General features: G+C 53.3%; 1 protein-coding gene across 2 annotated transcripts in view; it reads right to left on the bottom strand.

The window, feature by feature from the left end:
* Positions 1–211: 211 nt before the first annotated feature.
* The window catches only part of oxa1l (OXA1L mitochondrial inner membrane protein), a 36,970-nt gene continuing 20,346 nt past the window's right edge, over positions 212–16,835 (bottom strand). For both annotated transcript variants that reach the window (XM_068014148.1, XM_068014149.1), the window contains 2 exons: positions 1,355–1,435; positions 212–400 (listed from right to left, as the gene is read on the bottom strand). In XM_068014148.1, coding sequence (XP_067870249.1) covers positions 285–400; positions 1,355–1,435 — 197 coding nt within the window. In that variant the 3' untranslated portion in view covers positions 212–284. The remainder of the gene's footprint in view (positions 401–1,354; positions 1,436–16,835) is intronic.

The following is a 16,835-nucleotide window of genomic DNA, read 5'->3' as shown; positions in this document are numbered from 1 at the left end:
ACTCCTCTTGGTTGTAACACTGTGTGTGCGCGTGTGTCTCTCCGTGTGTACATGTCCGTGTGCGTGTTAAGTTATTCATTGGATGAAGACCATTCCCTCAGAGCCATGAGGGTGCTCCCCTTGCTGTCCGTTCCGATGCGCTATTGGACGATTGGTAACCACAGTGTTTCTGTCTCTGATCTGACCCCATTCAGAGGCACCAGCCAATCGATTACGTAATCAACTTTTAATTAAAGTCCATCTCTGAACGGTTTACTAAACAGTTCCCATTCACAGGGTGGCTGCTATCCGATCGTGTCCTGCCAGGGGCGTTTCTTGTGCTGGCTACTATCCCCCAGAGTCCCCGATGAGGTCTCCTTCTGTTGTAGGGGGTTTTGGGCAAACGTCTGCCTCAGGGGCCCTAGGGTCAAAGGGAAAATCCAGTCAGACCGTTCTGATCACATTTGTTGCTGCACTATTTAGCAGCCCACACTAACTCACACAAGTTCCCTTCTCTCTGTATCTACCCCGAGCTGTACCTGTCCTGGGAGTGTTTGATGGGGACAGTGTAGAGGAAGCTTTACTCTGTATCTAACCCCGAGCTGTACCTGTCCTGGGAGTGTTTGATGGGACAGTGTAGAGGGAGCTTTACTCTGTATCTAACCCCGAGCTGTACCTGTCCTGGGAGTGTTTGATGGGGACAGTGTAGAGGAAGCTTTACTCTGTATCTAACCCCGAGCTGTACCTGTTCTGGGAATGTTTGATGGGACAGTGTAGAGGGAGCTTTACTCTGTATCTAACCCCGAGCTGTACCTGTCCTGGGGAGTGTTTGATGGGACAGTGTAGAGGGAGCTTTACTCTGTATCTAACCCTGTACTGTACCTGTCCTGGGTGTGTTTGCTGGGACAGTGCAGAGGGAACTTTACTCTGTATCTAACCCTGTACTGTACCTGTCCTGGGCGTGCTTGATGGGACAGTGTAGAGGGAACTTTACTCTGTATCTAACCCTGTACTGTACCTGTCCTGGGAGTGTTTGATGGGACAGTGTAGAGGGAGCTTTACTCTGTATTTAACCCCGAGCTGTACCTGTCCTGGGTGTGTTTGATGGGACAGTGTAGAGGGAGCTTTACTCTGTATCTAACCCCGCTTTTTTTCTTTCTTTCTTTTTCCCTGTATCGAACCCATTTTCTTTTTCCTTTTATTTCCTGGGAGTGTTTAATGGGGACAGTGTAGAGGGAGCTTTACTCTGTATCTAACCCCGTACTGTACCTGTCCTGGGGAGTGTTTGATGGGACAGTGTAGAGGGAGCTTTACTCTGTATCTAACCGCGTGCTGTACCTGTCCTGCACCCAGTACATGCTGTGATGTGACAAACCTTTAGCTGCGATGTCCAGGTGCTGTTTAATCCTGCGTTCCCTCTCCTCTAACTGCTGTGCTGTCTGGGCATTTTTCCAACCTAGAGATGAAACAATCCTACAGTTCACAATGTCATTCATAGCTCCCAAACTAGTCTGAAGTGCAGAGTCTGCTGCTCTAACATCAACAACTTACAATTACATAGCGCTTTTAACATAATAAAGCATCCCAAGATGCTTTACAGGAAAAAAATTTGACACCGAGCCACAAAAAGAAATATGAGGTCAGGTGACCAAAGCGTGTTCAGAGAGAGAGAGAGATATTAAGGAGTGTCTTAAAACAGAAAAGTGAGGTAGAGAGACGGAGAGGTTTAGGGAGGGAATTCCACAGCTTCGAGGCTCGGCAGCTGAAGGAACGGCCGCCAATGGTGGAGCGATTAAAATCAGGGAATGCTCAAGAGGCCGAAATAAGAGGAGCACAGAGATCCCGGAGTGTTGTGGGACTTGGGATTTCAGAGATAGGGGGGGGTGTAGGGGCTGGAGGAGGTTACAGAGATAGGGAGGGGTGTAGGCCTGGAGGAGATTACAGAGATAGGGAGGGGTGTAGGGGCTGGAGGAGGTTACAGAGGTAGGGAGGGGTGTAGGCCTGGAGGAGAATACAGAGATAGGGAGGGGTGTAGGGGCTGGAGGAGGTTACAGAGATAGGGAGGGGTGTAGGGGCTGGAGGAGGTTACAGAGGTAGGGAGGGGTGTAGGCCTGGAGGAGATTACAGAGATAGGGAGGGGTGTAGGGGCTGGAGGAGGTTACAGAGATAGGGAGGGGTGTAGGGACTGGGGATTTCAGAGATGGGGGGGGGGTGTAGGGGCTGGAGGAGGTTACAGAGATAGGGAGGGGTGTAGGGGCTGGAGGAGGTTACAGAGATAGGGAGGGGTGTAGGCCTGGAGGAGATTACAGAGATAGGGAGGGGTGTAGGGGCTGGGGATTTCAGAGATAGGGAGGGGTGTAGGGCTGGGGATTTCAGAGATAGGGAGGGGTGTAGGGCTGGGGATTTCAGAGATAGGGAGGGGTGTAGGGGCTGGAGGAGGTTACAGAGATAGGGAGGGGTGTAGGCCTGGAGGAGATTACAGAGATAGGGAGGGGTGTAGGGGCTGGAGGAGGTTACAGAGATAGGGAGGGGTGTAGGGGCTGGAGGATGTTACAGAGATAGGGAGGGGTGTAGGCCTGGAGGAGATTACAGAGATAGGGAGGGGTGTAGGGGCTGGAGGAGGTTACAGAGATAGGGAGGGGTGTAGGCCTGGAGGAGATTACAGAGATAGGGAGGGGTGTAGGGGCTGGAGGAGGTTACAGAGATAGGGAGGGTTGTAGGGGCTGGAGGAGGTTACAGAGATAGGGAGGGGTGTAGGCCTGGAGGAGATTACAGAGATAGGGGGGGGTGTAGGGGCTGGAGGAGGTTACAGAGATAGGGAGGGGTGTAGGACTGGAGGAGATTACAGAGATAGGGAGGGGTGTAGGGGCTGGAGGAGGTTACAGAGATAGGGAGGGGTGTAGGCCTGGAGGAGATTACAGAGATAGGGAGAGGTGTAGGGGCTGGAGGAGGTTACAGAGATAGGGAGGGGTGTAGGCCTGGAGGAGATTACAGAGATAGGGAGGGGTGTAGGGGCTGGAGGAGGTTACAGAGATAGGGAGGGGTGTAGGGGCTGGAGGAGGTTACAGAGATAGGGAGGGGTGTAGGCCTGGAGGAGATTACAGAGATAGGGAGAGGTGTAGGGGCTGGAGGAGGTTACAGAGATAGGGAGGAGTGTAGGGGCTGTAGGAGGTTACAGAGATAGGGAGGGGTGTAGGCCTGGAGGAGATTACAGAGATAGGGAGGGGTGTAGGGGCTGGAGGAGGTTACAGAGATAGGGAGGGGTGTAGGGGCTGGAGGAGGTTACAGAGATAGGGAGGGGTGTAGGCCTGGAGGAGATTACAGAGATAGGGAGGGGTGTAGGGGCTGGAGGAGATTACAGAGATAGGGAGGGGTGTAGGGGCAGCAGGAGATTACAGAGATAGGGAGGTGTGTAGGCCTGGAGGAGATTGCAGAGATAGGGAGGGGTGTAGGTGCTGGAGGAGGTTACAGAGATAGGGAGTGGTGTAGGGGCTGGAGGAGGTTACAGAGATAGGGAGTGGTGTAGGGGCTGGAGGAGGTTACAGAGATAGGGAGTGGTGTAGGGGCTGGAGGAGATTACAGAGATAGGGAGGGGTGTAGGGCTGGAGGAGATTACACAGATAGGGAGGGGTGTAGGGCTGGAGGAGGTTACACAGATAGGGAGGGGTGTAGGGCTGGAGGAGGTTACGCAGATAGGGAGGGGTGTAGGGCTGGAGGAGGTTACACAGATAGTGAGGGGTGTAGGGTACTAGAGAGGTGGTGGTTAAGGTAGAGCTGGGTGTCTTCAGTGTCCATGTGTAAACTGATGCTGTGTTTTGAGATGATGTCGCCGAGGGGCAGCATGTCGATGAGGAATAGGAAGGGACTGTGGGACACCGGTGGTAATGGTCGGGATTGGGAAGAGAAGCCATTGCAGGTGACTGTTAGACTACAATGAGACCGTTAAGAATGTAACCAGGCAGATGCAGTTCCACCCAGCCAGGAGAGGGTGGAGTGTGCAGTGTGCAGGAGGAGGACATTGTAGTCAACCAAGACAAAGGCTGCAGACAGATCCGTGCTGTCAGTCTGGCTTCTCAGCCAGAAGGTGTGAATTGAAATCCCACTCCAGAGACTCGAGCCCATAATCTCAGTGTCGGAGCTGAGGGAGTGACCGCACTGTCAGAAGTGCCCTCCTTTGGGAGGAGATATTAAACCGAGGGACCACCTGCCCTCCTCAGGTGGCAGTAAAACATGAAGAGCAAGGGAATTCTCCCCCACTCCTCGGTCCAGTGTCAATAATTACCCCACAAAAAACATGAAAACAGATCATTATCTCATTGCTGCATGCAAATTGCCTGCCGTGTTTCCTACATTACAGTGACTACATTTCTTGCCGTACACAGGAGGAGGCCATTCAGCCCCTCGAGTCTTTCTCCACCATTCAATACGATCCTGGCTGATCTTCTACCTCAGCTACATCGTTCCCTATCCCCGTACCCCTCAATTCCCTGAGTCCTCAACAGTCTACCAATCTCCGTCTTGAATATATTCAATGACGGAGCATCCCCTGCCCTCGAGGGTGGAGGATTCCAAAGATTCACAACTATCTGAGTGAAGAAATGAGAAATTTCTCCTCATCTCAGTCGGAAATGGCCGATCCCTTATCCTGAGACTGTGACCCCAGGTTTTAGACTCTCCAGTCAGGTGGAAACATCCGCTCAGCATCTCCCCTGTCAAACCCTCTTTCTACAGTTCAGTCAGATCACCTCTCATTCTTCTAAACTCGAGGGAATATTGGTCCATTTCACTCACTCTCTCCTCATAGGAACTCTCACTCCAGGAATCAGTCCAGTGAACCTTTGTTGCACTCCAACTAAGGCAAGTAAATCTTTCCTTGGGTTAGGAGAGCAAAGCTGTACACAGTAGAAGTCATAGCGTCATTTACGGCACAGAAGGAGGTCATTCAGCCCTTCCAGACTATGCTAGCTCTCCGCGGAGAATTCCAGTCAGTCCCACATCCCAGCTCGATCACCCGTAGCCCTGCGAGTCTATTTCTCTCAGGTGGCCATCCAATTTGCTCCTGAAGTCAGTGATTGTCTCCGCTTCCAACACCCTCATGGGCAGCGAGTTCAAGGTCATTACCACTCGCTGTGTAAACATTCTTCCTCACATTTCCCCTGCATCTCTTGCCCAAAATCTTAAATCTGTGTCCCCCAGTCCTTGTGTCATTAGTTAATGGGAACAGTGTGTCCTCGTCTAACTTATCTAAGGCCTAGCAGAATCTTGAACACTTGGATCAAATCTCCCCTCAATCTCCTTTGCTCGAAGGAGAACAACACAGCTTTTCCAACCGAGCCTGCTAACTAAAATCCCCCATCCCTGGAACCATTCTGCTAAATCTCCTCTACACCCTTGCTCTGTGTCTCTAAGCATATATTACCCTCTCTGTCCCTAACAGGCCCCGCTCCTCCCCTTACTACCCGCTTACTATTTCCATGTGGTAGAAGATCTTTGGGTTCCCTTTTATGCCGACTGCTGTTCTACTTTCACATTCTCTCTTTGCCAGTCTTATTTTCCTCTTCACCTCCCCTCTCAGCTGATTGGACCTGGCCTGGTTCTCACTTACTGAATTCACCTGACATGCATCATACACCCTCTTGTTTGTTTGTTTCACCATCATCTCGATCTCCCTCGTCAACCAAGGAGCCCTGTTTTTGGTTCCCCTACCTTTCATCCTTGTTGTAATGTTCCTGGCCTGTATCTGAAGCATCTCTTCCTTAAAACAAACCCATTGTTCCGATACAGCTCTTCCTGCCACTCTTTAGTAACTTCCTACCCTGGCGAGAACCCTTCTCATTACATTGAAATTAGCCCTCCTCCAATCTAGACGTTCTACATTATTTTGTTCCTTGCTTTACTGCTTTACTAGTCTAAACCTTATGATATGATGATCGCTCTTACCCAAGTGCTCCCCCACAGACACTTGGTCCACTTGTCTCACCCAAGAAATGTGCATGGCTCCCCCACCCTGTGAGGCAACATCAGGAAGTGTGGGGCATTCTTCTCCCAGTCCCAACTCAACACTGCCAAAGAAAATAAAAGATCAGAATCTGCACAGTTTCGCCACTTTCGGGATCTTGCTCTGCGCAAACCTTTCCATTGCCTCGGCTCTGCAGAAGGAAGGGAGCTGAACTTCGAAAGCAAAAGGGGGCGGAGAGGCATGGGGACATCCTGACAATGAGCACCACGATGCCCCATGTGGTCAAACAGTCTGGCACACAAAGGAGTGGTAAACCACCAGGGACAGGAATGAAGATCTTCAGTATGAGAGTTAAACTGACTGAACCAAGGTGGTGCCTCTGCATATTCACGGCAGCCTCTGTTCACCCACTCCCATCTTTCTGGTGAAATAGCCAAATCCTGCTCATAATGTTTCAATGTCCCATCTCCCTCCGAATGAAACCGGAAAACAACAACACCGGGACAACAGGCTACTCACTTTATCCCCGTAACTGATACCGGAAAACAACGGCACTGGGACAAGAGGCTAATCACTGTATCCCCACAACTGATACCGGAAAACAATGGCACTGGGACAACAGGCTACTCACTGTATCCCCACAACCGATACCAGAAAACAATGGCACTGGGACAACAGGCTACTCACTGGATCCCCACAACTGATACCGGAAAACAATGGCACTGGGACAACAGGCTACTCACTGTATCCCCCCAACTGATACCAGAAAACAACGGCACTGGGACAACAGGCTACTCACTGTATCCCCACAACTGATACCGGAAAACAACGGCACTGGGACAACAGGCTACTCACTGTATCCCCACAACTGATACCAGAAAACAATGGCACTGGGACAACAGGCTACGCACTGTACCCCCCAACTGATACCAGAAAACAATGGCACTGGGACAACAGGCTACTCACTGTATCCCCCCAACTGATACCAGTAAACAACGGCACTGGGACAACAGGCTACTCACTGTATCCCCACAACTGATACCGGAAAACAATGGCACTGGGACAACAGGCTACTCACTGTATCCCCCCAACCGATACCAGAAAACAATGGCACTGGGACAACAGGCTACTCACTGTATCCCCCCAACTGATACCGGAAAACAACGGCACTGGGACAACAGGCTACTCACTGTATCCCCCCAACTGATACCAGAAAACAACGGCACTGGGACAACAGGCTACTCACGGTATCCCCCCAACTGATACCGGAAAACCACGGCACAGGGCCAACAGGCTACTCACTGTATCCCCCCAACTGATACCGGAAAACAACGGCACCGGGACAAGAGGCTACTCACTGTATCCCCCCAACTGATACCGGAAAACAACGGCACTGGGAGAACAGGCTACTCACTGTCTCCCCCCAACTGATACCGGAAAACAATGGCACTGGGACAACAGGCTACTCACTGTATCCCCCCAACTGATACCAGAAAACAACGGCACTGGGACAACAGGCTACTCACTGTATCCCCACAACTGATACCGGAAAACAATGGCACTGGGACAACAGGCTACTCACTGTATCCCCCCAACCGATACCAGAAAACAATGGCACTGGGACAACAGGCTACTCACTGTATCCCCCCAACTGATACCGGAAAACAACGGCACTGGGACAACAGGCTACTCACTGTATCCCCCCAACTGATACCAGAAAACAACGGCACTGGGACAACAGGCTACTCACGGTATCCCCCCAACTGATACCGGAAAACCACGGCACAGGGCCAACAGGCTACTCACTGTATCCCCCCAACTGATACCGGAAAACAACGGCACCGGGACAAGAGGCTACTCACTGTATCCCCCCAACTGAGACCGGAAAACAATGGCACTGGGACAACAGGCTACTGACTGTATCCCCCCAACTGATACCAGAAAACAACGGCACATGGACAACGGGCTACTCACTGTATCCCCCAACTGATACCGGAAAACAACGGCACTGGGACAACAGGCTACTCACTGTATCCCCCCAACTGATACCAGAAAACAACGGCACTGGGACAACAGGCTACTCACTGTTTCCCCCCAACTGATACCAGAAAACAATGGCACCGGGACAACAGGCTACTCACTGTATCCCCCCAACTGATACCGGAAAACAACGGCACTGGGACAACAGGCTACTCACTGTATCCCCCCAACTGATACCTGAAAACAACGGCACTGGGACAACAGGCTACTCACTGTATCCCCCCAACTGATACCGGAAAACAACGGCACTGGGACAACAGGCTACTCACTGTATCCCCGCAACTGATACCGGAAAACAACGGCACTGGGACAACAGGCTACTCACTGTATCCCCCCAACTGATACCGGACAACAACGGCACTGGGACAACAGGCTACTCACTGTATCCCCCCCAACAGATACCGGAAAACAACGGCACTGGGACAACAGGCTACTCACTGTATCCCCACAACTGATACCGGAAAACAACGGCACTGGGACAAGAGGCTACTCACTGTATCCCCCCAACTGATACCAGAAAACAACGGCACTGGGACAACAGGCTACTCACTGTATCCCCCCAACTGATACCGGAAAACAACGGCACTGGGACAACAGGCTACTCACGGTATCCCCCAACTGATACCAGAAAACAACGGCACTGGGACAACAGGCTACTCACGGTATCAGCCCAACTGATACCGGAAAACAACGGCACTGGGACAACGGGCTACTCACGGTATCCCCCCAACTGATACCGGAAAACAACGGCACTGGGTCAACAGGCTACTCACTGTATCCCCCCAACTGATACCGGAAAACAACGGCACTGGGACAAGAGGCTACTCACTGTATCCCCCCAACTGATACCGGAAAACAACGGCACTGGGACAACGGGCTACTCACGGTATCCCCCAACTGATACCGGAAAACAACGGCACTGGGTCAACAGGCTACTCACTGTATCCCCCCAACTGATACCGGAAAACAACGGCACTGGGACAACAGGCTACTCACGGTATCAGCCCAACTGATACCGGAAAACAACGGCACTGGGACAACAGGCTACTCACTGTATCCCCGCAACTGATACCAGAAAACAATGGCACTGGGACAACAGGCTACTCACTGTATCCCCCCAACTGATACCGGAAAACAACGGCACTGGGTCAACAGGCTACTCACTGTATCCCCCCAACTGATACCGGAAAACAACGGCACTGGTACAACAGGCTACTCACTGTATCCGCCCAACTGATACCGGAAAACAACGGCACTGGGACAACAGGGTACTACTCACTGTATCCCCGCAACTGATACCGGAAAACAACCGCACTGGGACAACAGGCTACTCACTGTATCCCCCCTACTGATACCGGAAAACAACGGCACTGGGACAACAGGCTACTCACTGTATCCCCCCAACTGATACCGGAAAACAACGGCACCGGGACAACAGGCTACTCACTGTATCCCCGCAACTGATACCAGAAAACAACGGCACTGGGACAACAGGCTACTCACTGTATCCCCGCAACTGATACCGGAAAACAACGGCACTGGGTCAACAGGCTACTCACTGTATCCCCCCAACTGATACCGGAAAACAACGGCACTGGGACAACAGGCTACTCACTGTATCCCCGCAACTGATACCGGAAAACAACGGCACTGGGTCAACAGGCTACTCACTGTATCCCCGCAACTGATACCGGAAAACAACGGCACTGGGTCAACAGGCTACTCACTGTATCCCCCCAACTGATACCGGAAAACAACGGCACTGGGTCAACAGGCTACTCACTGTATCCCCCCAACTGATACCAGAAAACAATGGCACCGGGACAACAGGCTACTCACTGTATCCCCGCAACTGATACCAGAAAACAACGGCACTGGGACAACAGGCTACTCACTGTATCCCCCCAACTGATACCGGAAAACAACGGTACTGGGACAACAGGCTACTCACTGTATCCCCCCAACTGATACCGGAAAACAACGGCACTGGGTCAACAGGCTACTCACTGTATCCCCGCAACTGATACCGGAAAACAACGGCACTGGGACAACAGGCTACTCACTGTATCCCCCCAACTGATATCGGAAAACAATGGCACTGGGACAACGGGCTACTCACTGTATCCCCGCAACTGATACCGGAAAACAACGGCACTGGGACAACAGGGTACTACTCACTGTATCCCCGCAACTGATACCGGAAAACAACCGCACTGGGTCAACAGGCTACTCACTGTATCCCCCCAACTGATACCAGAAAACAACGGCACTGGGACAACAGGCTACTCACGGTATCCCCCCAACTGATACCGGAAAACAACGGCACTGGGACAAGAGGCTACTCACTGTATCCCCCAACTGATACCGGAAAACAATGGCACCGGGACAACAGGCTACTCACTGTATCCCCCCAACTGATACCGGAAAACAACGGCACTGGGACAACAGGCTACTCACTGTATCCCCCCAACTGATATCGGAAAACAATGGCACTGGGACAACGGGCTACTCACTGTATCCCCCCAACTGATACCGGAAAACAACGGCACTGGGACAACAGGGTACTACTCACTGTATCCCCCCAACTGATACCGGAAAACAACGGCACTGGGACAACAGGCTACTCACTGTATCCCCCCAACTGATATCGGAAAACAATGGCACTGGGACAACGGGCTACTCACTGTATCCCCCCAACTGATACCGGAAAACAACGGCACTGGGACAACGGGCTACTCACTGTATCCCCCCAACTGATACCGGAAAACAACGGCACTGGGACAACAGGCTACTCACTGTATCCCCCCAACTGATATCGGAAAACAATGGCACTGGGACAACGGGCTACTCACTGTATCCCCCCAACTGATACCGGAAAACAATGGCACTGGGACAACGGGCTACTCACTGTATCCCCCCAACTGATACCGGAAAACAACGGCACTGGGACAACAGGGTACTACTCACTGTATCCCCCCAACTGATACCGGAAAACAACGGCACTGGGACAACAGGCTACTCACTGTATCCCCCCAACTGATATCGGAAAACAATGGCACTGGGACAACGGGCTACTCACTGTATCCCCCCAACTGATACCGGAAAACAACGGCACTGGGACAACAGGCTACTCACTGTATCCCCCCAACTGATACCGGAAAACAACGGCACTGGGACAACAGGCTACTCACTGTATCCCCCCAACTGATATCGGAAAACAACGGCACTGGGACAACAGGCTACTCACTGTATCCCCGCAACTGATACCGGAAAACAACCGCACTGGGTCAACAGGCTACTCACTGTATCCCCCCAACTGATACCGGAAAACAACGGCACTGGGACAAGAGGCTACTCACTGTATCCCCCAACTGATACCGGAAAACAATGGCACCGGGACAACAGGCTACTCACTGTATCCCCCCAACTGATACCGGAAAACAACGGCACTGGGACAACAGGCTACTCACTGTATCCCCCCAACTGATACCGGAAAACAATGGCACCGGGACAACAGGCTACTCACTGTATCCCCCCAACTGATACCGGAAAACAACGGCACTGGGACAACAGGCTACTCACTGTATCCCCCCAACTGATACCAGAAAACAATGGCACCGGGACAACAGGCTACTCACTGTATCCCCCCAACTGATACCGGAAAACAATGGCACCGGGACAACAGGCTACTCACTGTATCCCCGCAACTGATACCAGAAAACAACGGCACTGGGACAACAGGCTACTCACTGTATCCCCCCAACTGATACCGGAAAACAACGGCACTGGGACAACAGGCTACTCACTGTATCCCCCCAACTGATACCAGAAAACAACGGCACTGGGACAACAGGCTACTCACTGTATCCCCCCAAATGATACCGGAAAACAACGGCACCGGGACAACAGGCTACTCACTGTATCCCCCCAACTGATACCTGAAAACAACGGCACTGGGACAACAGGCTACTCACTGTATCCCCCCAACTGATACCGGAAAACAACGGCACTGGGTCAACAGGCTACTCACTGTATCCCCCCAACTGATACCGGAAAACAACGGCACTGGGACAACAGGCTACTCACTGTATCCCCCAACTGATACCGGAAAACAACGGCACTGGGACAACAGGCTACTCACTGTATCCCCCCAACTGATACCGGAAAACAACGGCACTGGGACAACAGGCTACTCACTGTATCCCCCCAACTGATACCGGAAAACAACGGCACTGGGACAACAGGCTACTCACTGTATCCCCCCAACTGATACCGGAAAACAACGGCACTGGGACAACAGGCTACTCACTGTATCCCCCCAACTGATACCAGAAAACAACGGCACTGGGACAACAGGCTACTCACTGTATCCCCGCAACTGATACCAGAAAACAACGGCACTGGGACAACAGGCTACTCACTGTATCCCCCCAACTGATACCGGAAAACAACGGTACTGGGACAACAGGCTACTCACTGTATCCCCCCAACTGATACCGGAAAACAACGGCACTGGGACAACAGGCTACTCACTGTATCCCCCCAACTGATACCGGAAAACAACGGCACTGTGACAACAGGCTACTCAGCGTATTCCTCCGATTGTTACACGGCAACTGCTGGATTGAGACAACAGGCTTCTCACCAAATCCCTCTGACTGATACCCGGCAATAGCAGCACGGGGTCAATAGACCTCACACTGTAACCTGCCAACTGATACCTGACATCAGGACTGGGAGAACAGGCTAACCATTTCCCCACACCCTATTACCCCACAATTACACCTACCCCATCACACCACCTACCCACCCTTTCCCCATACCCCAAAATTACCCCTACATCATTACACCACCTCCCCACCATTTCCCCACACCCCACCTACCCACAATTTCTCCATACCCCCACCTACCCACCATTTACCCATACCCCACCTACCCACCATTTCACCAACCCCCATCAATTCACCATTTCCCCATACTTCACCCACCCACCATTTCCCCATTCCCCACCTACCCACCATTTCCCCATACCCCCACCTACCCACCATTTCCAAATACCCGACCTACCCACCATTTCCCCATACCCCCACCTACCCATCATTTCCCCATACCCCCACCTACCCATCATTTCCCCATACCCCCACCTGCCCACCATTTTCCCATACCCCTACTACCCACCATTTCCCCAAACCCCACCTACCCACCATTTCTCCATATCCCCACCCACCCACCATTTCCCCATACCCCACCTACCCACCATTTCCCCATACCCCACATACCCACCATTTCCCCATACCCCCACCTACCCACCATTTCCCCATACCCCCACCTACCCACCATTTCCCCATACCCCCACCTACCCACCATTTCCCCAAACCCCACCTACCCACCATTTCCCCATACCCACACAATTTCCCCATACCCCACATACCCACCATTTCCCCATACCCCCACCTACCCACCATTTCTCCATACCCCACCTACCCACCATTTCCCCATACCCCCACCGACCCACCATTTCCCCATACCCCCACCTACCCACCATTTCCCCACCTACCCACCATTTCCCCATACCCCACATACCCACCATTTCCCCATACCCCCACCTACCCACCATTTCCCCATACCCCCACCTACCCACCATTTCCCCATACCCCCACCTACCCACCATTTCCCCAAACCCCACCTACCCACCATTTCCCCATACCCACACAATTTCCCCATACCCCACATACCCACCATTTCCCCATACCCCCACCTACCCACCATTTCCCCATACCCCCACCGACCCACCATTTCCCCATACCCCCACCTACCCACCATTTCCCCACCTACCCACCATTTCCCCATACCCCACATACCCACCATTTCCCCATACCCCCACCTACCCACCATTTCCCCATACCCCCACCTACCCACCATTTCCCCATACCCCCACCTACCCACCATTTCCCCATTCCCCCACCTGCCCACCATTTCCCATACCCCACCTACCCACCATTTCTCCATATCCCCACCGACCCACCATTTCCCCATACCCCACCTACCCACCATTTCCCCATACCCCCACATACCCATTTCCCCATAGCCCACCTATCCACCATTTCCCCATGCCCCACCTACCCACCATTTGTCCATATACCACCTACCCACCATTTGTCCATACCCCACCTCCCCACCATTTCCCCATACCCCCACCTACCCACCATTTCCCCATACCCCCACCTACCCACCATTTCCCCACCTACCCACCATTTCCCCATACCCCACCTACCCACCATTTCTCCATACCCCACCTACCCACCATTTCCCCATACCCCCACCTACCCACCATTTCCCCATACCCCCACCCACCCGACCATTTCCACATACCCCCACCTACTCACCATTTCCCCATACCCCCACCTACCCACCATTTCCCCATACCCCCACCTACCCACCATTTCCCCATACCCCCACCTACCCACCATTTCCCCATACCCCCACCTACCCACCATTTCCCCACCTACCCACCATTTCCCCATACCCCACCTACCCACCATTTCCACATACCCCCACCTACTCACCATTTCCCCATACCCCCACCTACCCACCATTTCCCCATACCCCCACCCACCCGACCATTTCCACATACCCCCACCTACTCACCATTTCCCCATACCCCCACCTACCCACCATTTCCCCATACCCCCACCTACCCCACCATTTCCCCAAGCCCCCACCTACCCACCATTTCCCCATACCCCCACCTACCCACCATTTCCACACCTACTCACCATTTCCCCATACCCCCACCTACCCCACCATTTCCCCATACCCCCACCTACCCCACCATTTCCCCATACCCCCACCTACTCACCATTTCCCCATACCCCCACCTACCCACCATTTCCACACCTACTCACCATTTCCCCATACCCCCACCTACCCACCATTTCCCCATACCCCCACCTACCCACCATTTCCCCATACCCCCACCTACCCACCATTTCCCCATACCCTACCTACCCACCATTTCTCCATACCCCCACATACCCACCATTTCCCCATAGCCCCACCTACCAAGCATTTCCCCATACCCCACCTACCCAACATTTCCCCATACCCCACCTACTCACCATTTCCCCATACCCCCACCTACCCACCATTTCTCCATATCCCCACCGACCCACCATTTCCCCATACCCCACCTACCCACCATTTCCCCACCTACCTGACCATTTCCCCATACCCCCACCTACCCATTTCCCCATACCCCCACCTGCCCACCATTTCACCATACCCCCACCTACCCACCATTTCCCCATACCCCACATACCCACCATCTCCCCATACCCCACATACCCACCATTTCCCCATACCCCGCCTACCCACCATTTCCCCATACCCCGCCTACCCACCATTTCCCCATACCCCCACCTACCCACCATTTCCCCATCCCCCCACCTACCCACCATTTCCCCATCCCCTACCTACCCATTTCTCCATACCCCACCTACCCATTTCTCCATACCCCACCTACCCACCATCTCCCATACCCCCACCTACCCACCATTTCCCCATACCCCCACCTACCCACCATTTCCCCATACCCCCACCTACCCACCATTTCCCCATACCCCCACCTACCCACCATTTCCCCATACCCCCACCTACCCACCATTTCCCCATACCCCCACCTACCCACCATTTCCCCATACCCCCACCTACCCACCATTTCCCCATACCCCCACCTACCCACCATTTCCCCATACCCCCACCTACCCACCATTTCCCCATACCCCCACCTACCCACCATTTCCCCATACCCTACCTACCCACCATTTCTCCATACCCCACCTACCCACCATTTCCCCATACCCCCACCTACCCACCATTTCACCATACCCCCACCTACCCACCATTTCCCCATACCCCCACCTACCCACCATTTCCCCATACCCCCACCTACCCACCATTTCCCCATACCCCCACCTACCCACCATTTCCCCATACCCCCACCTACCCACCATTTCCCCATACCCTACCTACCCACCATTTCTCCATACCCCACCTACCCACCATTTCCCCATACCCCCACCTACCCACCATTTCCCCATACCCCCACCTACCCACCATTTCCCCATACCCCCACCTACCCACCATTTCCCCATACCCCACCTACCCACCATTTCCCCACCTACCTGACCATTTCCCCATACCCCCACCTACCCATTTCCCCATACCCCCACCTGCCCACCATTTCACCATACCCCCACCTACCCACCATTTCCCCATACCCCACATACCCACCATCTCCCCATACCCCACATACCCACCATTTCCCCATACCCCGCCTACCCACCATTTCCCCATACCCCGCCTACCCACCATTTCCCCATACCCCCACCTACCCACCATTTCCCCATCCCCCCACCTACCCACCATTTCCCCATCCCCTACCTACCCATTTCTCCATACCCCACCTACCCATTTCTCCATACCCCACCTACCCACCATCTCCCATACCCCCACCTACCCACCATTTCCCCATACCCCCACCTACCCACCATTTCCCCATACCCCCACCTACCCACCATTTCCCCATACCCCCACCTACCCACCATTTCCCCATACCCCCACCTACCCACCATTTCCCCATACCCCCACCTACCCACCATTTCCCCATACCCCCACCTACCCACCATTTCCCCATACCCCCACCTACCCACCATTTCCCCATACCCCCACCTACCCACCATTTCCCCATACCCTACCTACCCACCATTTCTCCATACCCCACCTACCCACCATTTCCCCATACCCCCACCTACCCACCATTTCACCATACCCCCACCTACCCACCATTTCCCCATAC

This window comes from Heterodontus francisci, chromosome 34 (assembly GCF_036365525.1).
Source record: "Heterodontus francisci isolate sHetFra1 chromosome 34, sHetFra1.hap1, whole genome shotgun sequence".
NCBI lineage: Eukaryota > Metazoa > Chordata > Chondrichthyes > Heterodontiformes > Heterodontidae > Heterodontus > Heterodontus francisci.
Note: the sequence above shows the minus strand (reverse complement) of the source record. Positions and strands in the feature narration are given on the sequence as shown.